The 23,892-nt window shown below is 40.0% G+C and overlaps 2 protein-coding genes across 13 annotated transcripts in view; one reads left to right on the plus strand and one right to left on the minus strand.

Moving 5' to 3' along the window:
* The window catches only part of TET1 (tet methylcytosine dioxygenase 1), a 96,048-nt gene that overhangs the window by 71,268 nt on the left and 888 nt on the right, over positions 1-23,892 (minus strand). For 3 of the 11 annotated variants that reach the window (XM_027693037.1, XM_027693036.1, XM_027693032.1), the window contains exons 1-4: positions 17,032-17,144; positions 14,751-15,104; positions 9,656-9,726; positions 8,567-8,671 (exon numbers count right to left, since the gene is read on the minus strand). The gene's annotated coding sequence lies outside the window, so the exon portion shown is untranslated. Of the gene's footprint in view, positions 1-5,739; positions 5,753-6,988; positions 7,201-8,566; positions 8,672-8,987; positions 8,994-9,300; positions 9,306-9,655; positions 9,756-13,251; positions 14,704-14,750; positions 15,105-17,031; positions 17,153-23,892 lie in introns of those variants that run through there. The other 8 variants (XR_003535798.1, XR_003535795.1, XR_003535794.1 and 5 more) reach the window with 8 other exon arrangements.
* SLC25A16 (solute carrier family 25 member 16) lies at positions 6,486-22,855 on the plus strand. 2 transcript variants are annotated; one of them, XM_027693059.1, is made up of 9 exons: positions 6,486-6,596; positions 7,424-7,516; positions 9,677-9,810; positions 11,110-11,173; positions 17,006-17,127; positions 17,654-17,720; positions 18,435-18,597; positions 19,482-19,550; positions 21,317-22,855. In XM_027693059.1, exons 1-9 carry the CDS (start codon positions 6,524-6,526, stop codon positions 21,471-21,473), a joined length of 942 nt encoding a protein of 313 aa, XP_027548860.1. In that variant the 5' UTR covers positions 6,486-6,523; the 3' UTR covers positions 21,474-22,855. The 2 variants fall into 2 exon arrangements, with proteins under 2 accessions (XP_027548860.1, XP_027548861.1); XM_027693060.1 differs by lacking the exons at positions 6,486-6,596; positions 9,677-9,810.

Genomic DNA, 23,892 nt, shown 5'->3' on the forward strand with positions numbered 1-23,892 from the left:
AGCGACACAGATCTGCACAGCTCCTTGTCACTGCTGCCATTCAGTGGCCTTGGGTAAGGCAGCCCTTCACTAATTTGTACCTCCATCACTTCTCTCCTCTCCTGTATGTCTTTGTAGTGAGAGAATAGTCTGGGAATCTCAGTCAAGCTCAGACACTTCAGATGCAACAAGGCGAAACCTGCACCACAGACTCCTGAATTTTGAACACTTGCCTCATCAGCTCCCAGTGGCAGATGATTCCAGCAATGCACCAGCTCTCTTTGCTGGGTGTAACCATACCCTCCACTCCTCAATCTGAAAAGGCTGCTTTTCTCTGGAGCTGGACACCAAGACTGTCGTCTCAAAGACTTGCCCTGCTAAAAGATAAAATAACAGGTGATTTGAGAGGCAAAAGAGCTATTGCTCTGCAAGTGCTGAATGAGGCAGAAGTTGAAGGAACAGGAAGTGGATGATAAAACCCTACATAAGCGGAGTGTGTTTCTCGGGAAGAGGGTAATAAGTTGGAAGTTGTGGGCTTGAACAAAACACAGAACAAGAAATGAGGAACTTGGGGGAAAGCAACAAGCAGTGAGAGCTAAGGTTTGTGTAGAGTAAGCAGGTTAATAGGAGCACCCGAACACCAACACGTGCAATCACAGCTCCATTAAAAACGTGCTAAAGGCAAGGAAACAAATGAGAACCAACAACTGTCTATTTTCACATAACATGCTTGTGATCTTTTTCAACATCAGGAAATGTCCTGGGAAGCGAGTAGCACCGGGTGACAATCTTTCCTGGCAACAGGAAGATACTCAGCCTACTAACACAAGCTGAGTATAACCATTTAGAGAAAGATCTCACAGTAATGACTGTCTAGGCAACACAATAGTGGATGAAATTCTTTCACTAAATGCAAACGGAGGCACGTGAAGGGCAACATGAAAGTCACATCCTCTGACACAGCTCCTACCATGCAAAATAGAGATCCTGGTACTGTGACAGGTACCCAGGGAAGCTGGGCTGTGTGCTCAAGTGGAGTGTTTGGAACCACTACCAAAAGAAGAGGAGAACAGAACAGGAAACATTCCAACACCCTTGTTATTTAGCCCAGATCTGTTGTCTGCTCACATCTCAAGCATAACACCAAGTTCTAGTCTGCTTAAAAGGTGCAAAGACAAACTTGAAAGACATAGAAAAATGTAGCAAGGGTAGCCAAAGCCACAATGAGCACCAGTATTTCCACCCTGGAAGGGCATCAGTCTCGGTAAAATCCCAACCAATATACTGTAAAAACAAAAGCAGGGAAGTGTCATCAGTGAATGATATTCACTCTTTCTCTAAAGTAGAGGATATCAAAGCAATTGATATCCTCAGATATCAGAACAGAATACAGCAACTTCTTTGTGCAGCATGTTACCAAACCATGGAACTCACTGCTGCAGCACATTGAAAAGGCAGAAGTTTTCAGAGATTGGTTTCTTTTAAAGCAAAATCAATGGAAGAAAGTTTAATCAAAAGCCAGTTAATACAGAAGTACTATTTTAGCTACAGATTACTTGAAGCTGAAAGAGTGCAGTGAGGAAATAGCCTTGTATGCTACCCAAGCCTCCTTCCCTATGTAATTGCTACTGCCTATTTTCAGGAATAAAGTTTTAAGCTTGTGGACCTTTGGTCTGACACAGTGCTACCCTTCCTGTGTTTTTAACCAGAATAAAATGCAAGTTAGTACCTGCCTACAGAAGGAACAAAACTGAACAACATTGTACCAAGTAACACAGTGCACAAACCCGTGAGTAGTTCTGCATTACAGGCAGTTCTAGCAAAGCCCAAGTCTGTGGTAAAGATCAGGGAGCTGTGAGGGGCAGCTGCTCCCTGGGAGATAGGGAGCCCCACACAACAGCCAGCAGGACAAGGACCTGCCTCAGCAGCACCCAGCCCCACTGTACACACTCAAGGTAAACATGACAGGCCCAGGGGCAGCATCCACATCCAGCACAAGTCCAGGTAATAAAACAGGTTCCAAGAGAGGAGGCAGGTCTGATGCTGAACTAAGAACCCAATCTGTAGGTCAGAAGCAGGTCTAGAGACCCAGGAGATAAGCAAATTTACATACAACCCAAGTGAATAACAAAGCAGGTCTATGATTACAGAAAAGCCAAACCCAGGCTCTCACTAAACACAGCCCATAGCTGAGCCACGGCTGAGCTTCAAGAGAGCAGCTGGTCCTGTGGGCACCGGCTGTGCCTGGAGACTCCAGATGCAGCTGGTCAAGCCCATTAAGGCCTTGACCCTGGAAACAGAACTCTTCAGGTATGCTGTCCCTAAATCTGTCCTACAGAGTCATCTGGATCAGACTCTGCAACAGGCACACCAATCCAAGCTAAGAAAGCTTAGACTGCTGCTGAATTTAAGCCCTCCACAAACCAAAACCTCTGGGAATTACACTGCAAAGACACCTAAGCTGCTTTTTAAGGGACAGATTTGATCTAACCAGGCCTATCTGGACTAGCTTTGCCTCCCTCATAGTGGAAACCTGATGCTGAGATATTAGGGCTGTCTCCTTGTGCGATAACAAAGCATGGATTAAAGCATCTACCTTGCAAAGCCTCTCCCACGTTTGTTATTTTGGACTCCAGGGTGACATGGTGACCAGCCTGCTTGCAGGCTGTGACCCAGGAACCTGTGTGCTGTGCCTGCAAGCCCAGCTGAACACAGGCCAACCACTGTTAATGCCTTTGGGTTTGTAATACAGATGATCAGATAAATCACCCACAACATTGTTAGTTGGCAGCATCTGAAAGAGAAAAGTCTTGAACAACATGAGTTTAATGCAGAAACTCTAGAATTCCAACTGTGGTTTTGACAATGACTTACTCATTTAGTCTTCCTTGGCCCTGGTTCTATAGATAGTATCTACCTGCCTGATTGGCACTGAGAACAGGTAAACATTTGTAAGCAGTTGAACACAGAGAGTTTAAGCGTTAACACCATTTTACGTGCAATAAGGCCAGAAGGGGCCATGATTTCATCTTTGGATACCCATTATAAAGGCCCATTGCATTTATTCTAAATATTTCCTATTGGATGTTCCTGACCCGCAGCAGACCTATTTTTACTGGAAATCTTGGCCCTTACATCTTGGCTCATGCATGACTGTGCATGAGCAATCTAAAGCAGGAGTGCAGAATGATTGTGTTGTGCCTTGCTGGTAAACACTGCATCTGGGAAGACATAGTTAATTGTGCATGTACAAACCCAACATTTTTGTATGCTTCAGGTCTACAGCACTTTTGCAGTAAGCCACGTGACACCAGAGGTCACGTTGTTCACACCTCTTCCCTGCACCTGAAAGAAAGGAAGACGCCTGTGTAGCTAGAGAAATTTGGCACCACTGTATCTGCAGATTCAATGACTCAGATGAGTTGAATATTTCTGGTTCCTTAAAGACCTCACTGACAGGCTTTGGGTAGGGACTGTCAGGGTCCTGAGGGTGCCAACAAGTGTTAATGGCCCTGACCAGCCTCACCTGGGTCCTCTGCCCCCACACCCAGGGTGGAGTCTGTGGGCCCAGTAACTCCATTTAAGCTCAGGCCTGGCCAGACCCTCCTTCTCTATCTAAGCTCTATTGTAGGTGTGCTTGTTTTGAGTCCTGGCTCTGGCCTTGGTTGTTGTCTGGATCTGGTTGCTAGATGAACCTTTGGCTGGTTTTGGGCCTTTGCTCCTGCTGTTCCTCACTTGCTTCTCCTGATGGACTCTAGACCTGCTTTGTGCCCTTGCTGTGACTGAGGTTGGAGCCTGTCCCCAGCACCCAGCTCTGCCTCTCCTGCTGCAGGACTGCACCCTGTCGGTGAGGACACTACCTGTGCAGTGCTCACCTTTGGCTCCTTCCTCACCTCGCCTCAGGAAGACTCCTGACTCTTGCTGACCAAGAGAGCTCAAGATACTGCACTGGCAAGGAACTGAGAATTGCTTGAGTACTCCCAATCTGCAAGCCATAATTTTTGTGGAGGAAGAAGGGAAAAACAAAGCTCAGATTCTTGAGTCTCATGTGGGGAAAGCTCTACTTCTGCTGGTTTTGGATATGGTTTGGGACCAATGAGCAGACAACTAGGTAGCTGTTACTTCAGATTGCTAATTAGCAAAGAACAGAAGCAATTCTAAAGTGGAAACCAACCTTTGCAATGCCTACAGTCCAAAGGCATGACCCCTGAGGGTGGTTTGTACAACTGTCCCAAAACAGAGCTTGCTGTATATCAGTATTTTAAGAGCACTGGAAATAATCTTTTCAGCAACCACTGCTATGAGAGTAGCTTACTTAATTTTAGCATTGAGAATCTATTTCAATTGATAAATATTTAAAATATGTTTACAAACCCAAGCATATTTAACAGCAAAAAAAATCAGGAAGAATTGATATTGATAAAGCTTCCCCAACCTGATTAATTTTTTCCCTTCAAGTTAGGAGCCCTGTTCTTAAGTTTTTAATGTCTTCTGTTGATCATCAGTCTGCCAGAGGAAGCATGACGTGGTGTCAGACATGAGTGTAACCTGGGCAACATTAAAATTGCTGATGACTTTTAAGAATGGGTCATAAAAAAGAAGTAACTAGAGAAACTCTGTAAAGAGCATAAACACTTCAAGGCAAAAGGATGAAGTGTCAGCAGGGAGAACGGTAAGATTTGAAGGTGCAAATGAACTATTACAAAAGTTACAGAAGAAAACAGAGCATGAGAGCACTTTATATCAGCAAGTATTTAAAAAACCCCCACAAAGCTATACACATAAAGCTGGCTGCTGAATTCCTTTGTGTGTTAGTATATCTATACAAGATGTTCTGTTTAGCTTTGCAATGCAAGTTTCTTACTGTTTTCCTAAACAGTATGCACTCATGGGGCATACTTCTCTAAATTACAAGGGCTGACAAAGGATCTTCCTGAAATATCTTGCCTTTATCCCAAAGAAGTAACAGCCCATTTATGTAATTTTTGATTTTTTCTAGTCTGAGGTGAAATTCTGGAAACCAGATGACTTTCAGCTGTTAGTGCAGTCAACACTTTCCTGTGTGAAATCAGTAAATTAGGTTCCTACAGCTGGAGCTGTTAACACAGGCTGGTTGCTGTGGCAGTAGGAGGCTTTTCCTGAGTGTAAACCCCAAAGAATACAAATTGGCTGGAGAAAACTGCATTAACAGTGACTATAAAACTTGCTTCAATAACTCACAGAACAGTTGCTGTTCCATTAGAGGCTTCTCAGATATATTACAGAATGCGAAAAGGCTTGAGAGTTTTCCTCTATAAGGGACTTCTGGACGAGTCTGTCCACCTTTGGAATGTAAGTTTTATATTATTGGGGAAAAAAGCCTATTGTAACAGCCCCTTCCCAAATATATAAAAGATGTAGTGATTGAATAGAGCAAAATAAAGTTTCCCTGATTCTGAAGCAAACTTAATTTTAAGGAATGTAAGCTATTAAAGGAAGAAGTGAATAATTTCTTTTGAAGGCAATCGGACACAAGCAGGAAGAAAAAATGTTCCAGTAATGTTTGGAAATTGGTTCCTTTGACTCATGTAAGCGTTGAGATCTGTTTGACTGTTTTCTTCATGTCGAAAGACTGACTTTAAAAAAAGGGATGTTGGTATATGAAACACTTCAAACCCAGGTGAAGATATATGGGAGAAAAAAGTGTATGAGAAACAGGTGACCAACTGCAGAAAACTGAGAGAAAAGCTGCCAGCACTAACTTTCTCACCTGATGTCACCAGGCATTAGGGTGCTCTCAGCAGGCACCAGCATTGAGAGGGTGCATTTGGGTTTGGGTTTTTTTTGAGAGTTGAGGACAAGCCTAAGTGCCTCCTGGAAAGCCCTATGCACTGTGCTCAACAGAGACATTGCAGAAAACCTAAACAATTGCCAGAAATGTTGACAGCTGCAGATATGATACTAGGTTTGACCTTTCTGATTCTAAAAATGCTGGATTTTTTTTTTTCAATTTCTACTTTCCTTTCTGATGCATTTTGAAACTTGAATATGAATAATCATACTGATTTTTTTTTTTTTTGCTGGCTATGAGACCATAATTGTAGACAAAAGAAATATGGATGCTCTAGCATGAAGTAGCTATTTAAATGCTTAAAAAGAGATCGATGTATTTCATTGTATAGCCTAATTAGAGCTATTTAGGTTTTGGCTATAGGTCTAAACACGTGTATTTTTGGCAGAGGACTTGGATGACCGTTGTCACCGAGCAGCAAGCGATCCCCCCGGTACCAGCCGACGGAAAAGCCCCTCCGCCCCGTGCTGCGGAGCAGGCAAGGTGTGAGCGCGGGCTGCTGGCGGGGTTAAGTCGGGCCTTGGCGGGGCGGGCGGACCCACCCGCCGGTGTGACGCGATCCGCAGGCGCCGCGCTGTGCCCGGCGGCCCCGGCCGTGGCTCGGCGGGGCCGCGCCGAGCTCCGCCCCTGCGCCCTTGCGGCGGGGCTGGCGGGCGGCATCGAGCGCTGCGGAGCCGCCGTCGCCGCCCGGGCCAGCCCTGCCCTGCCCGGCCCATGGCGTCCCCGGCGGCCGCGCTGCCCCCGGCCCGCCGCGACTTCTACTGGCTGCGCTCCTTCATTGCCGGAGGTGGGTGCCCCGGGGGCCGCGGGCGGGCGCTCCGCTGCCGCTGTGCGGGTGGAGCTGCTGCCGGGGTCGGCACTGCCAGCCGGGCAGCTCGCTTGTCCCTTGCCCCGATGGACCAACGCGGGGCACTCGGCGCACGCCAGAGACTCGCACGTGTGTCAGAACCCCGGGCAGTCGCCAGTTAAATGTTCCCAGAGCACAAACCCTCGTCGGGGCGCTCTGGGAGGGCGGGTTGTCCCTGTCCCCAAACTGTTGCGGCTGCTGTCGTGAAGATTAAGGTGATGTGAAGTGGCAAGGCGGCCTGGCAAACACAGCCCTGCATTAGTAACCTCTTACAGAAAAAACCTATTTATTCTTTCTCTAGGGTGTTATCCCAGCTGTGTGGTTTGCTGGAATAGGAGGAGGTTATGTTTATTTAAAGTTTGTACATCACGCCGCAGTTGCTGGTGGATCTCGCTCTCTGAAGCAGTGGAGGGCACACGGCAGACACGTGCCCACCCCTTGGGAAGAGCAGCAAGAGCTGTTTTCTGCTCAAGGGAAGGAGGCAACAGGGCAGAGAACTCTTGAGTAACTTTCAGGAAAGTTCCTTTTGCAGTGGCATTGGCAGCTGAGAGACATAGTGGCTTGGGTTTTTGTAAACAGGAAAAGTAGTTTATACATTTCATTAAGGCATTAGGGGCTTTGTAACATCTAATGGAAGCTGTTTGCTTGTCATTGGGGCTTTTTCCAGTTCTTAACCGAGCTAAATACATTAGAAAAATCCCTTATTTAATTGCTGACCTAAAGAACTTTTTGCATCCTGTCACTTTTCTGTTTCCCCTCTTGGAAAGGTGTTGCAGGATGTTGTGCCAAAACAACTACTGCACCACTGGATCGAGTAAAGATTTTGCTGCAAGCTCATAACCACCATTACAAACATCTAGGTAAGATGGCTGCTGCGGGTCTCCTGTGTGGGTTTGAATGCAGTGTGTGTCCTTTGGGTGTGTTGATTTATTCAGTGATGAGGCTGATAAAAAAAAGGTGCTCATCAGACAGAAGGTTGTATCTGTCTGGTCAGGCTCTGTGCCATGTTTTGTTAGTGTTTGAAAAGAAAAACAAAGCCCTGCGTAAGTTGTGGTATTGGTTGATGTGTTAGAGATGGAGATGTCAGAATAATCCTCAATAAGGCATGGAAGAGCTGGGCTTGATCTTCCCTTACAGAAGCCAGCAGGAGATTGGTAATCACAGCTTCAAAGCTTGGATCATTTCTGTAAAAACTCTGCTGCAGTGGCTGCCGGTTGCCAGGGGCTGTGGGGTGTGTTCAGATGACAAGGCCCCTGGACAGCAGTGTGGTGGCAGGATGGAGGAGAGCAGCAGATTTGTGCTGCTGTGAGGTGCAGGGGATCTGTGTTGCATCACGGTGAGAGAACAGACTCACATGTTCAGAACTGTTCTCTGAGGGCTGTAACAGTGCCCTCTTGTGCAGAGTATTTGAGGCATTTATGTCATATGCTACTGAACTAGGTAACAACTTTTGCTCCAAAATTTAAGTGTTAGATTTGTTAAGGAAAAAAATATTTTGAGTTGGCTAATTTTACCTGTTATTAAACTTTGGAATTTTTAACTTAGACACTAAAGGTACTGTTTTTTAAAAGCAAATCTCAAAACAAAATTGAGTGGATATAAATTCACTTCACTGTGGCAAAAAGGGATACACAAGTTATGTGGCGTTTTAGTAACTGACACGGAAGTATACACTCAAATCTGCAGTCTAAGAAGATTATTTCACCTAAGAAGGGTGAAATAATTGGTTTGACTGAGATCTTAAATACTTATTTTCTGTTTGCTTTGTACTGTGCCATAATTGGCAAGTAGAATTTAATGTCCTTCCCTATTTAGGGTGTGATACGATGATGATTATGTGAAATGTGTCTGACTTGAATGCATGTCCATGTTACATATTGGCAAAAGAGAGAATTATGTGGAAGAGGTACCTGTAAGTGTAGAGACACGGTGATCAGTTCCTCAGAGTCCTCACTGCATGTTTTTATTGCCCTTGTTCTGTGGAATTTGTGCCACATGGGTCTTGGGAGCCTGTTCTGAGAAATAAGAACAGTAACTCATCATTGCAGCATAAAGAGAAGAAATTCTAGTCACAGCATAAGTGTGTTCAGAGGCATGTAACAAGCATGACATCTTAAAAATACATTTACTATAAAATAATATGTAACAATATATTAACATACAGTAATGTATTCATATTCTTAGAACTCCAGAAACTAATTAGTATTTATTTTTATTTAAATGTCAAGTGAAAGTTCGTCAGCTACTCTTTTTTCTTCTGCCTGAAAGCAAGATCAATGTGTAAGCCTTTTTCATGTTCAGCTCTTACATTATTTAGTAGTTGCATATGACTGAAAACTTTTTGAGTGTCACAGCTTATTCCTATAAAAAAAAATTAGGAAGTCAATTCAATAGCAATTGTGCCTAACTAATATTTATAGTGAAACTATAGGTTTTGCCCAAACTTTGTGTGATCTTGCATTATTTCTCAACTATTAAGTGGGAATAGGATTGCTTCTTGTTGCAACTCTGGGACAAGAAGTGTAAGGTGTTTAGCTTGTAGGTAATGAGAGTCTTCAACTTGTTTACTTCATTTCCTCAATAATGGCATTTAGTCTGTAATTTAGCATGTACAATATCAGATTGTTTTCCCATGGTTTTAGACTTTATCTCTACATTCTGAATTGCCTGAGTTGCAGGTCAGCTGGTTTGATCCCCTCTGTTGCTGGAGGGGGCTGTGGGTGGGTAGTTGGCACCTACAGGGGGGCTGCTCACAGTCCAGGCAAGGCTTGGGGCCTGAGTGCATGAATTCAGAGGGAGTTCACTCAGTCTGGGAGGTGAGGAAGCTGATAAAACTTCACCTTCCAGCTCTCCCTTGCAGCAGTGTTTGGGCAGTGAAAGTGGCTCTCTGCTCTCCATAGTCAGGTGAGCAGCACGATGCAGCCTTAGCTTTCTGTGCATGCTTTCTTGTTGTCAGTAGTATTTGCCTGATTTTTGTTCCCTCTCCCCTGGTTAAATACCTCTTTCTATATTGCTGGCAGGAGTGTTTTCCACGTTGTGTGCTGTCCCCAAAAAGGAAGGTTACCTTGGGCTGTACAAAGGAAACGGGGCAATGATGATTAGAATCTTTCCGTATGGCGCTATTCAGTTTATGGCCTTTGACCAATATAAAAAGGTAGTTGAATTTAGTTTGTTTTGCTTTTCTTTTTTTTTCTGCCCACAATGAATACAGACTTATTGAGTGACTGAAAGTAACACTGAAACTTTTGTGTTATTAATTAGCTGCATGTCTCTTCTAAGGTTGCTTAATTTTATCTGAATCTAACGCTTGAAAGTGTCAGGGCAACAGTGAAGCTTTTAAAAGATTCTCACTGATTTTTGTACCTTTAATACCTTTGCATTATTGAGAATAATGCTTTTTTTCGTAAAGAAAGCAAAAGGTAATCTAAAGCCTGCTGCTATTTATATATATTTGCTATAAGGTATCCCTTGGTGAATAAAGTAGGAGCAAAATGTAAAATGAAACCTCTTTATTTATATTTATATGTGAGATTGAAGCTGTGATTCTCTTCCCTAAAGAGCAAATTTCAGAAGACTGAGACAAAGAAGTAACTGTAATGGTTTTTGTAGGTTCTTTTTTTTTTGTATTGTCACCATAAATGCTGTTGATCTGTGCATGTTTTATGTCGTGTGGAATAAATGACTGCATGCTGTGCTCTAAAATGAAATGATTTATGAATCTGCAAATTTCAAGAAACCAGTTGGCATCATAGCAGTTCCCTTTACCTGTTAATTGACAGGAAATGTTCATGATGTTATGCATGGATGTGTTAAAGAAAAAAATTCTTAAAGGAGGAAGATATGAAATGATCTTTGTAGCTGAAAGTGCTTCTGAAGTAGTCTCAGTTATTTGGTAAAAGGCTGGAAACTAATTTCTAATTTCCTTCTAGGCTGTAATGTAACTTAGGAAGTTCTTGCTCTGAGTTGTTTGTCCTATTTTTCTCTTCTCCTTTTTTTCTTTTGTTTTGATCCAGTTAAACAGTCTTTATAGGAGTGTTTCACATAGTGTGCATGAAAAAAAATTGACTCTTCTCACTCTTCAACTTTGCTCAGCGTCTTTTGCTCTCTACAAGGATAGTTTTCAGTTTGCCTTGTTTGACACACATTAATGATAACTAAATAAACAATTAATTGAGTTCCTGAAGTGAACAGTACAAATGCTTTCAACTCATTGTTTTGTTTTGCCTTGTTAGTAGAATTTTAGCATGTTCATGTTTCTAATAAGAAATTGGAAACAGCAGCTGTGTTCAAAAGATTCTTTTAGCAGTAATTAAGTGCTCTGGATTGAATTTGTAGCATTGTAAACTTCTTGGAAGCCTCCTACAGAGTTTGCATTAATGTGCTGATAAAGTTTGTGCTGTGTTTCCCTGCATTTTCTCATACGAGACTATTGTAAATGTTCCATATTTTGTAGGTAATAAAGAAACAACTTGGGATTTCGGGGCATGTGCATCGATTAATGGCTGGATCCATGGCAGGTATAGTTTTGTACTTGGATTTCAGACGTGCCTTTTGCTGAAAAGTTAATATTTATTTAGATGATTCCACGTGTAGTCAGGTCAAACTGTTGCAAATTTGTGTTTAACAAAAATACTAGTAAATGGTTAATGGAACGTGGTTGCCTAATTGACATCCATTTGTTGAAGAGTATTCTTTAAAATATATTTGTGCAAGCAGGTTTTTATAGTGTTTATTATGGCTTTTAAAAAGTGAAAAACCCAGTGTCATCAAGATGAAGTATAAAGCTGCAGGTTTTGGTGGAATTGGCTCATCAGCCCCCCTGCCATTTCTTGGAGCCCATAGAGACAGAGGGAACTGCAGTTCCTTTCATGGGTGTGTTCTTTGGATTTGCCAGACATGTCTGTGCTTTTCCATGTCCAAGGCAGGATTGTCATGATGCTCTTTAGATCATGTGTGTGAACTTTAAAAACCCTGATTTATCAATTAGTGCAATAGCAGCAGAAAACTCCATGTGTGAGTTGCCAGTGTATAGTATGATTATATATTTGTTTTCCTCTTACTAGTCATTCAGCCAAAAGTAGCTAAGAAAAAACAGGGGAAGGTAAGTGATAGTGGAACTGATTTTTAATTGAAGTGATTCTTCATGTGCTTTTACTTTGTGAAATGGGCTTAATACTGCCTAGTGACAGTCATTAAGTAGTTATGGGTATTCATCTTCTTTTGTAATAAAAATACTGGGTTTTTTTAATACTACCTTTAGTTAAACTAGGAAGACCTCATGAAAGTATTCTGGCGTTTGTAGTGTCAGAAGAAAAGGAAAGAGAATGAAACAGAATAATGAAAAGAGTCTTAAAAGCTAGCAAAACCCATTTGGCAAGATATGTGTGTCCTAGAACTTTTCCTGGCTTTCTATCCGAAAGAAGTGGGGGGAAAAACCCATAGATTTTTTTTTTTCCCTTTTTTTCTCCCCCCCGCCTTTAACTGTGTTAGAGAACACTTTGCAAGTTACTTTTCCCCAAAAAAAAACTTATTATTAGCTTTGTCAGAGACTAGGACCCTGATTTGTGAGGCATTATGCACACACTGGATAATCAGCTTAACTCTGTCAGTGTTGGCCATGGTGGAATTCTTTGTGCAGATCAGTTAATAGCATCTGGCATTGTTTTAAGCACCTTACTGGTGCTTTGTGTGGTTAGAGTAACAGAAATAAATTAGCACACAGCACTATCTGGCAGCCACGATCAAATGAAGTGCTTTATGTGGTGTGTTTAAGTACAGGATACTCAGTAGTCCGGGTTTGAGAACGCCAGAACTGAGTAGGTGAGCTGGACTTTGGGAGGCAGTGAAAGTGTATATATAGTGTCACATGGGAGTGTCTTACTATTTGTTTACTAGGTGGCATTAACTGCTGCTTGGGATATTCTTTAGTTAATAAGATGGGAGGGTTTCTCTTGGTTATGCCAAGGAGCTGTAGAGGAGGAAGGAGGCACTGAGAAGAGCAGAGAGCTTGAAATCTGGAACACAAGTTTTCTAGGTTTGCAAGCAAAAAAGGAGAGACTTTTAGAAGCAAGTGATAGTATTTCTTGCTTTAACTCCTGTGGCCTAGTTTCTTGCTGGCTCCAGTAAAGGGTATTTTTCGTTTAAATGACTAAAGGAGATGATGCACCCCAGTGTTGGTGCAGAGGGGCCTTCCCAGTTTCATGGAATACAGTATTGAGCAGTTGGGAACAGATAACCCGTGTTTCCCTCTCCTTTTTGTCCCCTCTCCACCCTCCAGCCTGGCAGCTGTCTGCTTTCACTTCTCTGTACCACTGCTGCTGAAATCTTGCTTATGTCAGTGTTTCCAACGGGACTAGTGGTCAACAGACCTGAATTGGCTTCAAAGTGGTGGGAAACATCTGAGTATCTTCTGTAACTGATAAACAGGATCAAAAGCTTGTCCACAGGGAAAAACAAGGCAGTGAGGATGGGAGTAGTGGAGAGAGAAAAAAAGCAAAACCTATTGTAATGCATATATTCCAGGAGGCCAAGTTAAAGTTACTGTGGAAACTTTAACTCTGAATTTCCTGAGTCTTGTGTGATTCAAATTTCAGCTGTAACACCTCATTAACGGATAAATGGTGTATAACTTCTTCTGAGGAAAGACAGAACTGGGCAAGAAGATAGAGAAACCCTAGAGGTTAGTGAGGTTTAGGAAACAAAATTATCAACTAACAACAAAGATGAACAAGGATAATCAAATGAAACATCACAGGATGACTTTACAAATCTAAATATTCACAGGATGATTTTAAAATCTGAACATTCTTTTTTAGTTTTCTATTAGAAAAATCTGAATTAAACCACAGAAATGTGTATTTCCACCCCTGCACTTGATTAACTTCAAAATAACAAAGTCAAAAAAGACTAGATGTTATCTAGAATAAACTTCCATTAAGCTAATACAGAAAGTATGTTTTTGTTTTTAGCTTTTTACTTTCAGTAAAAGTGATTGGAAAATAGTACTGATCTAGGAGGATAATGGCTGTCTCCATTTTAAATAGTATGTAATTAACAGTTCCCTCTTTGAGTCAACATTTTAAAAGAATCTGTGTGGTCTGTTTTTTCAGGTGCAGTTGGTAGAGAAGCAGAATTATATATTGGAGATATAGAAATATTAGGACATGTAAATTAGGCATTCTTAAACCTGTCTGATAAATATTCTTTGTAATCAGCTGTTTCTCTGTATGTGTAGTTCCTGAAGCTTTGTTTTGTTCAGAAGATGCTTCCTGGATAAATTAATCTTTATACCAGCTAAGGAGCATATCTTCTGCAGCTCAAGGCTGTGACTTGTGCTTATCACTTTTTGAGTTGTAAACTTCTGGCAGTGCTGAATTTGATCTGCAGAGCTGCTGATAAAGTACAAAAAGCGTGGTACAGAGATCATAAAAACTTGTGTGCTGAAGACATGTGCAGTGCCTGCTCTTTGTAGATGTATTTCACTTGTGTTTTTTCTTGCTCCAGATAGTTTTTTATTTTTATTTTTCAAAGAAAGAAAATGACTGAGAATGGAGGAATAGCAAGCAAATTAGGAGACAGAGATAAATCCCTTTAGAGCTAATCTCATTGTTAACTCCCAGAGTCTGGGAAGCAAATCAAGGACAGTCTAATTCCTGTTGTGCTTCACTGTCACTAAGTCTTTAGTCTGTGTAACCCAGTGTGTTGTCCCCAAGAGCGGTCAAAGGGGCTTGAGGGCAACATGGGAAGTGAAGAACGGTCTTTCCCTGGCTTCCTGGGCTTCTGAGTCAGCAGTTTCAGTGGAAAAGTCTGCTGTTTTGAGGAAGTGGTTCACTGAGGAAGGGAGATCTACATTACCCTGTTATGGTTATTTCAGATCAGACACTGGGAATTTCAGGATCCAACTCTTAATTGTTGAGATACTTCCAATTCTGTTGTGTTTAACAAACCATGGGAGAGATTTTTGGCTCAACTGTCATTAATTGGAGTAGACTTTGCTTTTTGGCAGGGAATCAGCCTTAAGATGCTGTGGTCTGACTTCTTGTAACTCCTACAATATAGGAAGCAGAGATGAGATTAGGAATTTTGTAGACTCACCTCAATGACTTTGTGTCCCAAAGCTGGCTGCCATTTCTTCTGGAAAGGACAGTGACTCTCCTGAGCCCCAAAGAAAATCTTGATCCACTGTATGTACAGTGCCTCTCCCAGTTGCTTCAAGAAAGCATACTTTTTGGCTGATGTTAGAAATCCCTTTTTTTTAATTCAGATTCTATGGCTAGAGGATTTAAAAAAAACCCTAAAAAGTTTCTATTTAAATCCCTACTACATGTGGTTTCTTTCAGTTGTATCTGATTTTTTTAAAATTGTACTATTTTTGGACTGTGTTCATGAAGTAGTGCATTCACCAAGCTCCTGGTTGGTCTGTTTGCTAGTCTTTGTTCAGACAAATTCCTGGAGAGATAGCAGTGCATGATTGGAAGAAGAAGGGGGGAAAAGTTGTCTGTTTTCTAAAGTAGGATGATTTTCCTGGAAACTCTTCAGCTCTGTAAAAGGGCTTTCCCCCCCTATTTTCACTTCTGTTTAAAATGCTTGAATTCATCTATTTTATGATATTTTTGGACATCTCAGGCAATCCATTAGGAAAAGGCTGTAGACTGAGGGATGGATTTAATGTAGGTCAGTGGAAACAGTCCTAAAGTTTCTTTAGTGTTTTGCAGCTTCCAACTTTTGAACCCTATGGGTGAGACAACATCAGAAATCAACTGCAGATGTCTGCTCTTTGTTCAGAGGAATTGTCCACAATGTCCAAAAGTGATGTTTTTGTCTTCTAAAATAAATTACTTGTGGGATACTCCAGAAAGCCACAAACTTTGCTCTCAATTGACAGTTGACCAGTGTGAGATTTTTGGATAGCTCACTTAGGGGGGTTGTTTTTTTTCTTCTCCCCATCTCATCCTGATATTTTCTGTCAGATCATTCAAAATACTAGACTTGTGTTTTGTTGTGGGTTTTGTTTGATTGGTTTTTTTATTTTGTTTGTTTTGTTTTGGGTTTTGGTGTTATTTTTGTGTGGTTTTTTTTTCCTCCAAGCATAAAAATTAAGAAGAGCTTGTTTGCAAGAGTTTTGTTGTGTTTGGGTTTTGTTGTTGGTTTGTTTGTTTTTAATTCCTCCTGTTATGGTTTTCTCTTGACCTTTTGGAAAGTAGGGGAAGTGATATACCTACAGAAAGAGATATTAGTGAGAGACTATTGCAACTTAAGAGGAAGTGACAATTTCCTGTCTGCAAAAAAAGTGTGCTTATCTTCTGTAGGACCAATTTTTAAAAGTTATGTTTAGCTAAATCAGAGCAGTTGCTAGAAAACAGTATCAATTACAAAGGTTTTTGCTTTCTTTTTCTCCTTTTCCCATTTTTGGGGTTTTTGTTTGGGTGGTTTTGTTTTTTTTTTGGTGACTGTGGTGTACCAACAGAAAACGGCCTCTGTTTTCAGTTGACAGTTTTAACAATTCCCTCCAAAGAATTTGTCAGCCAGTGAGCGTTTTACCTCAAAAAGCAGCAGTTGGAAAGAATTTGTTATTCACATAACTGTTAGAACTGATGTTTTCTGTACTGGAGTTGTGTTTCCAAAATTACAAGTTGGTCAGCATCTAAGCAGTTTTGAAACAGTCCAAAACTGTATGCATCCTAAGATTTTATTTATTTTTTTTTTCAGCATCTTAAGTCCAGAAATAGCTTTTCTGGTCAGTTTTAAACCAGAAGTGCTGGTGTAACATGAACTATTACAATGCAGTAGTGCAGCACAGTTAAGTACTCCTCATCAATATGATCCTGGCTCTATTTTAAATGTCACTAGAATATGTTTAGTATTTTCAGATGCAGTAAATAGATACATGTATCTATATCCAGTAATCACACCAAATTCTGACACAACCTTTTTGAAATTAAACATGTAAATTTGATGGTTTGATTTTGGGTTTTTTTTGATATTTAGGATTAGGTTTCATGGTTGCAATCCAGTAAAGCTGATGCACTTGATTAGCCTGACTCTTAGGAGCTATGGATATCAATAAGATTGCTCAGGTGAATACAATCAGGCCCATAAACCTTGGGAAAATCCAGGCCTAGGTGTACTGCTTCAGTGAACACCAAACATAAATCCTTTGTGTGTTACTGAAGTTAGTGTTCCTGTTTGCTGATTATAAGTTACTTTTAAGTGTTTCTTTAACAAAATATTTTGTATATGCTATTATATTCACTTCCACAAAAGGAAATTCTGATTTTCAAAATAATCCTAGAATCAGATAAGGTGTAGGTGAGTTTTGTTTGCTTGTTTTGTTTTTGTTTTTAATAAAGGTATTACAGCAGTGATTTGTACTTACCCTCTTGATATGGTTAGAGTTCGTCTGGCGTTCCAAGTCAAAGGGGAACACAGGTACATGGGAATTATCCATGCATTCAAGATGATTTACACAAAGGTATTTTTTCTTTTAATCTTCAGTCCTGTCAAAGCAAAATATGCTCTTTAAAGAATGTTGCGTTGCATTGAAAATAGTGGCTTGGTGGCAAATTACATGACTTCATCGTGCGCAATTTAACTTTTTTAATGTAAAAAGTTATCTGGATGCTTCCTGCTACTTAGGCTGCTAAGCTGGAGCTAAGGCTCATGGAAGTGGAAGGCCAAAAACAGCCGGGAAATTGCTTTTCAAGAACAAGTAGTTATGATCCCAAAAGATCTGGGGAGGAGGGCTGAGTATAATGCATAACTGTCTCCAGTTATGATGTTAGATGTAGATTTTCCTCCCTCATTTTCACTTGTGCCTCTCCTGTAGAGCCAGGTCCCCTCGGTTTTTCAGGCACAAGGAGCAGACCCTGCCCTTAGCTCCCTGGTGGTAGGTGGTGCCAGTCAGGTTGCTGCCACGGGAATCTGTATCAAGTTGTGCCACTTGTTCAGATGTTTGCTGTATTTCTTGCCACCAATGTTCTTGTATTTTTCTTTCAAAGGAAGGTGGTTTTAGAGGGTTCTACAGAGGGCTGATGCCAACTGTTGTAGGAATGGCACCGTATGCGGGTAAGTTAAAACCAGGCCGTGGCCGTCCTCCAGCAGTTGTGTGCACTACTGAATTTACATGGTATATTTGCACACCTGGTTAAATAGCTGCTGTCCAAATCACCTTCAGTGATGCTCTTTAAAGAGCACCTTCAAGAGTGAAAGCCTTGCTTTTCTGAAATGTGCAGTTGAGAGGGAGAGGTACGAGTGGTTCTCTTGTGCTTCCCCGTTTTCCCACTAGAAGGCATGAAGCTGTTTCTCCCAAACAGGTAGATCGGGAGCGGAGCGCTCTGTAAGCGGAGCCTCAGAGCCTCAGTGTTGGCTCCATCTCCTGGCGGCTTCCCTGTAAATACTCACACGAGCTAAAGCAGCGGGGTGACGTGGAACAGAGGAGCAGAACAGCCCAGCTAAACCAGATTTAAAAGATGTGACATGTTCTTCAGTTAAAAAGGTTTTAGGATTATTCTTGACAGCAATGCAGTAATTTAAAGCTCGCAGTCTGTCTTATTTGAAGCGTTCTTTTAGCATTATGTACAAATGCAAATTCATTTGAACAGGAATTACTGTAGAAGTTCAAAATATCGTTTGTCTATTTCTTTCTGCCTAAGAAAAAACTCCTAAAGGAACTGGAAAGTAGTTTCATTTTGTAAGAGCAGCTTTTTTGTTTATGATGATGATGCATCGACGAATAGTTTGCTTTTTTATGAAAGTACATAAAATTAAATTTCCTTTTAGGTTTTTCATTTTTTACCTTTGGTACCTTAAAGAGCATTGGACTTGCTCAAGCACCTAACTTGCTTGGACGGCCTTCATTAGATAACCCCGATGTCTTAGTTTTGAAAACACATGTAAATCTGCTGTGTGGTGGCATAGCTGGAGCAATAGCTCAGACGATATCGTAAGTTTGGGTACTGGGTTGGTTTTCCTCTGTTCATTCTAAAGAGACTTTTATCTGAGAATACAATTTTATCTAAGTCTGGTAAGGTTTTGAAATCAGCTTAATCAGACACTAGAAGTCAATTATTTCCTATTGTTTCATTTACTAAATATCTGTTTAATCTTCAGGGTCTTTATGGATATATGCAATGAGTCAATTAAACAAATTCAGGCAAATCTCCTAAAATCCATTGGAATCTGGTTTGGTAATAATCTTGTTTCTTAGCTTGTTTGGTAAGCTAAGAAATTTTGACCCTGAACATAATTTGCAGAATTTTATTATTCCAATTTACTTTCAAATCTATGTAACCTGTGAAGCCATAGGATTAAAAAAAAAAAAGAAAAAACAAGTCTTAGATATTGTATTTGGCATTTTTTTTTTAATTTGCTTGCTTTCTCCTTTCTCATGCTGTCCTTGTTGTATTTTAATTTTTCCATAAAATAAATTAATTTAATGGACTTATATGGCATCAATTTTTCACTAAGTCACTGCGTTGCAAATATAATTTTTTATTAATCCTTAAATTTTCAATTTTATGTTCGATGCAGGTGTCTTCTCCCTCCAGCATTTTAAAGACTATTTTGTACTCTCATCTGATCTTCATGTATCTTCCTTACTAGTGCCAAATGGAATGTATTAAGAGCTCTGGTTTGCTGGTTTTGATTGTGTAGGGGAAGTCTCCCTTTCTGGAGAACTTTCAGCTGTGTTGAGAATGTGAGCTGGATTCCTGACTCACTGAAAAGGGAGCTTGGAGGTTGCACGTGGACTTCTTTGTGTTCTTGTCTAAATATTCAAAGAGCCATCACCCATGTGTTTGAACTGCTGTTTAAATATCTTCCCTGCAGATATCCCCTGGATGTAACTCGGAGGAGAATGCAGTTGGGAGCGGTTCTCCCAGACTCTGAAAAGTGCCTGTGAGTATTTTCTTTTCATCCGTAGTAAGTGAATTCTTGGATGTCTGAGCAAAGTTCAATTCTTAATTTTGAAGTTTAAAAATAAGAAAACAGGACAAAAAAACCCCACCTCCAGACTACTGTGTTGTTGATTTCTTCATTCTTCTAATGAGGAAGTTTCCACACAGACAAAAGCTGCCATTGTCAATGTGTGGTTAAAAAAATACATGAAATCACAATGGCACCTTTGTTAGTAATACTGTGTTTGTATTAGTAACATATTTTCTTTTTATTTTAATGAAACTTGTGAAATCTTTAATATCAGCAAGATGCCTAAAAGAGAGACCACATGCTTCTACTGAAATGAAATTGTTTCAAAGTGTAGAATCTGTTCTATGAGATAATTTTGCATTATACAGTTTTCTTTGACCTTTCTTGCACTTACGGTAATGTCCCATGCCCCACATGAAGTTGAGGTTCCTCCAGTAGAAGCAGAAGTACCATAGTAACCTTAAAATTATAATAGTATTAAATCAGCTCTCATCTTGGAAAAACTTTCTGAAGTTCAAATTGCCTTAACCAAATTCAATTCTGGGACAGTTTTCTCTTGCTTAGTTTCAATCTTGTGGAATTGTGTATGTCTGAATCCAGTGTGATGCAGTGTGAACCTCCTATGTGGAGAGTTGGACCTTACAAACAGCAGCCTGAGTGACCTTTGACAGACAAGCTCCATGTTGCTTAACTGTGAAGGTTGCTGTTCTGTTCTCCTTATCAGCCTTTACTTTTTTTTTTCTTGGCTATTTTCCACTCCTGACACTTTAAAAATAAAAATGTTTTCGTTGTTCTTGGGGGTTTACTTTCTGCATTTGTGATTACTAGTTTTACAGACGTGAGGTTTCCCAGTTTAACAATATTATTGTGACTGTGGAGAGAGCTGTGCCTTGAAGAAGAGACACGTGTATATCTTTAGAGAATGAGAGGATAAAGCAAGTAGGAAGTCTCAAATATTTGGGGATATATGGAAGATGATTTCCAAGAGCACTGTCTTCAGTAGCTTGCAAATATCGAGCACCTTGGGCATTTTTACTGCGCTTTGCATGTAATGTCTATTTGCTCGGCTTCAATACAAGTATGTGAGGAAAATTTCTCTTTGCATATACACTGCAATTTCTGCTTTTAGCAAGGTCAAATATATACTTAAATTCTAGCTTTTTCTTTTTGAGAGGAAATACTAGGTCTTCATTGCGGCAGAAGCTACACAGGTGCAGGATGTAGAGTACAGAGCTGAATGTGAATTTTACACGCAGACCTTTAGAAGGATGGACAGTATGAGTGAGTGCTCTAAGAGGATGGAATACAAAGTTTGATGCAAGAAGAGGGTGCTACATTGAACACATGATGTTTTTGTTGCTCTATATTACATTTGTAAAAGGAACTGATGCTTCTCAGCTCCTCCCTGCCAGTTAGGCAACAAAACACATGTAGCCATTCTGTTGTAAAATGTCTTAATATGTCTTTTAGGGCAGGTCTTTTCAGCCTGACACTTGTTTAGCTGGGACTGCTCTATTCTTTCTAATTCCCAGCCCTGGTGCCCAAATTTATTGCTGAAGCTCAGGCTGTCTTCTGAGTCCTATGATGACTGTAATGCTTGGCTATATGGAGTCCCATGGGTTTTTCTCCATAGATCTCATAAGAACCAAGTAAAAATAGTGTCTTGTATTTAAAGAAAGTGATTTTGACTATTGAATATGTGTATCCAATAATGATTTGAGTTGTTCTTTTTCCAGTACAATGGTGCAGACACTGAAGTATGTGTATCAACAACACGGAATACGAAGAGGACTGTACCGTGGTTTATCTCTAAATTACATTCGTTGTATTCCTTCCCAGGCCGTGGCTTTTACCACATATGAACTTATGAAACAATTCTTGCACCTCAACTGATTCTTTTCTTTAGAAGACTTTTCTGTAAAACTACACTATCAATCCTCAAATTATATTGATGAGTAAATTACTTGAAGTTGAAAAAAAGCTCTCTGTTACTGTGGACCTGCTGTTGTCTGATATCTTTATTTGCCAAAATGCAGTTGATTTCCTGGAGTCAAACCAGGTGACAGATCAAAATAAACATTAGTTAGCTCTAAACACTTTTTTTGCACTTGATCTTCTAGGCTTCATTAGATTAATGTTAAGAATGACAGTTTGAAAATTACACCCACATTTTATACAGGTTCCAAGCAGTTAGTTATTGAGCTTTATCACCATTCCAGGACTTATGTGCTGCTGGTTATGCTGCTTTTTAAGCTGGTAATTAAGGCATGTGTTGTTCTTTAAAAATTAAATGGAATAAACTGATTTGAACATAATGCAACGATTTTGGTATTCAGATACTTGCCAGGTGTGTAGAAGCTGAACTCAGCAGACCACAATTTAAGCCTCTTTTCCTGTACAAATTTTCTGTATGCAAGAACAATGCATATGTCTTGAGATTGGTACGTAGGAAAGTCTCTTCAACCATTTCAGTAAAAAACTACAAGATGTATTTAGCAGTGTTAGAAATCTTGCAATTTGGAAATCAGTTTCCTGGCATACATTCTATTCTAAAAAATGCTGTGCCTACACAAGGAAAGGCAGGGGGGACTTTCAGAGTGATGAGTGCTAGAAAATATCTCCTTAAGGCAGGTGGGAGGGGCCTGATCCTACAAGGCTTTTCTGTATCTTTTTTGTGGAGCTGAATGTTCTTGGTTTGAAGGCCGAGTGTGTCGTGTACTTTGCAGGACTAGCTGGTGTAAACAGGTTTTTCCCTACCTGCAGCCAGGGTGACAAACAGGACTTGCTGCATTGACTTGTTTAGGCATATGGACCATATCCAACAGAAAGGCCAATTAAGATTGTACTGGAGTCTGTAGGTGTGTGTGTGTGTACTGTTTCTGAAGTATGGTATGCAATAGACTATGACATCTTTTCCTTCTCCTACAATTCCTTTTGCAGAAGGAATTATTTTATACGTGATCTGCCATTGGTACTCTTGATTCAGGAAACTGTAAAGCATTTACTTTATGTAAGTTATTTATTTATTGTAAATATTTTAGCAGTGTCTTTTAAGGATTGGCAATGGCTACATTAAGCGGTGGATGGTAAGATTGTTAAATTTATCAAAATTAAGCAAATCAAAACTGGAATTTGAGTTACATATTCAATACCAGCTTTTGTTGCTCAGTTTTTTTCCTTCAGTTTCTTAAAAGTATGTATTTCTTTGATATTTACAATGTAGCTATGGACAGAGAATGAGATGTATCTGAATTTATTTTATTAAAATTTTTGAACTAATGTCTTTGTGTGATTTGTATGTGTTGCAGCCAGAAGGAATGCATGCTTCTGGAAGTATCTGTATGTTTGCCCTTGTAGGTAAATATGCATAACATAGTCATTCTTAATTAAGAGACGACAAATAAGATTTTTCATCTGGTCTTTAGTTTTACCTAAAGGAAAACTAACCAATATCACAGTAAATTTTTACCTTTTAAAGTTCTTGCAGTAAGGATAAATCCACTGTATTGGGAAAAAAAGTGCTTTTTTTCTCTCTGTATTGTTTTACTGTGTGAGCAAATAAGCATCTTCTCAGGTGCCTGTTATTTGTCATGTTAATACTGTTAAGGATGATCAGACTCTTACATCTTAACTTCACTAAAAGGGATATATTTGAGGAATGTGGGGTAAGTTAAGCAGTTCTTAGGCGGAATAAAGCAGAATCCAAAACATTCACACTTAAGAGGAAAAGAACAAAAAAAGTGTCCCCTAATTGAGTTGGCTATTGAATGTGAAAAACATAGTGGATGGAACTGTCCTGCATTTTTAAGATTAGTTTTTCAAAATAAAATTTAAAAGTGTATGAATAACTTTAAATTTGAAAGTTTTAATATTAATTCCTGAATTTACGCAGTTAAACTTGGAGAATGCTGATGTATCTTAAAGCTGTAAGCATTTTTCTCAACCACTGATGTCAGAAAGAATTAAAAGAGCCATAGTCTGAACATGTCTGTGCAACTTTTGGTGCTAAAGTAACATTTGGTATTTTTTCTGGATTTTGCAGACTCTCCATAGAGATTCACCAGATTGCTTGAATTTTAGATAACTTCAAAAAGATATTTAAAGCGTGTTTTGTGCTTTACAAACATACACTAGAAAAGAAATAGAATATGAGAGATGTATAGGCGACATGAGAGACTACAGAACACAGGATTAGCAAAGTGTACACAGCATTTATGTAATCTCTTAATAGCACACCAAATTATGTGAATAGTATTGACACATAACTATTAAATTATAAGTACGCTTATCTTAGGGGTTCTGCAATGCAAAG

The sequence above is a fragment of the Neopelma chrysocephalum genome, unplaced genomic scaffold (assembly GCF_003984885.1).
Source record: "Neopelma chrysocephalum unplaced genomic scaffold, ASM398488v2 Primary Assembly neopelma1_89, whole genome shotgun sequence".
Classification (NCBI taxonomy): domain Eukaryota; kingdom Metazoa; phylum Chordata; class Aves; order Passeriformes; family Pipridae; genus Neopelma; species Neopelma chrysocephalum.

Excerpts from the sequence above, each read along its gene's own strand:
- SLC25A16 (XM_027693059.1), top strand. The coding sequence starts at position 6,524 with ATGGCGTCCCCGGCGGCCGCGCTGCCCCCGGCCCGCCGCGACTTCTAC. Across the intron at positions 6,597-7,423 it reads GCGCTCCTTCATTGCCGGAG|GTGTTGCAGGATGTTGTGCC; the intron begins GTGGGTGCCCCG and ends CCTCTTGGAAAG. Across the intron at positions 19,551-21,316 it reads CCAGACTCTGAAAAGTGCCT|TACAATGGTGCAGACACTGA; the intron begins GTGAGTATTTTC and ends TTCTTTTTCCAG.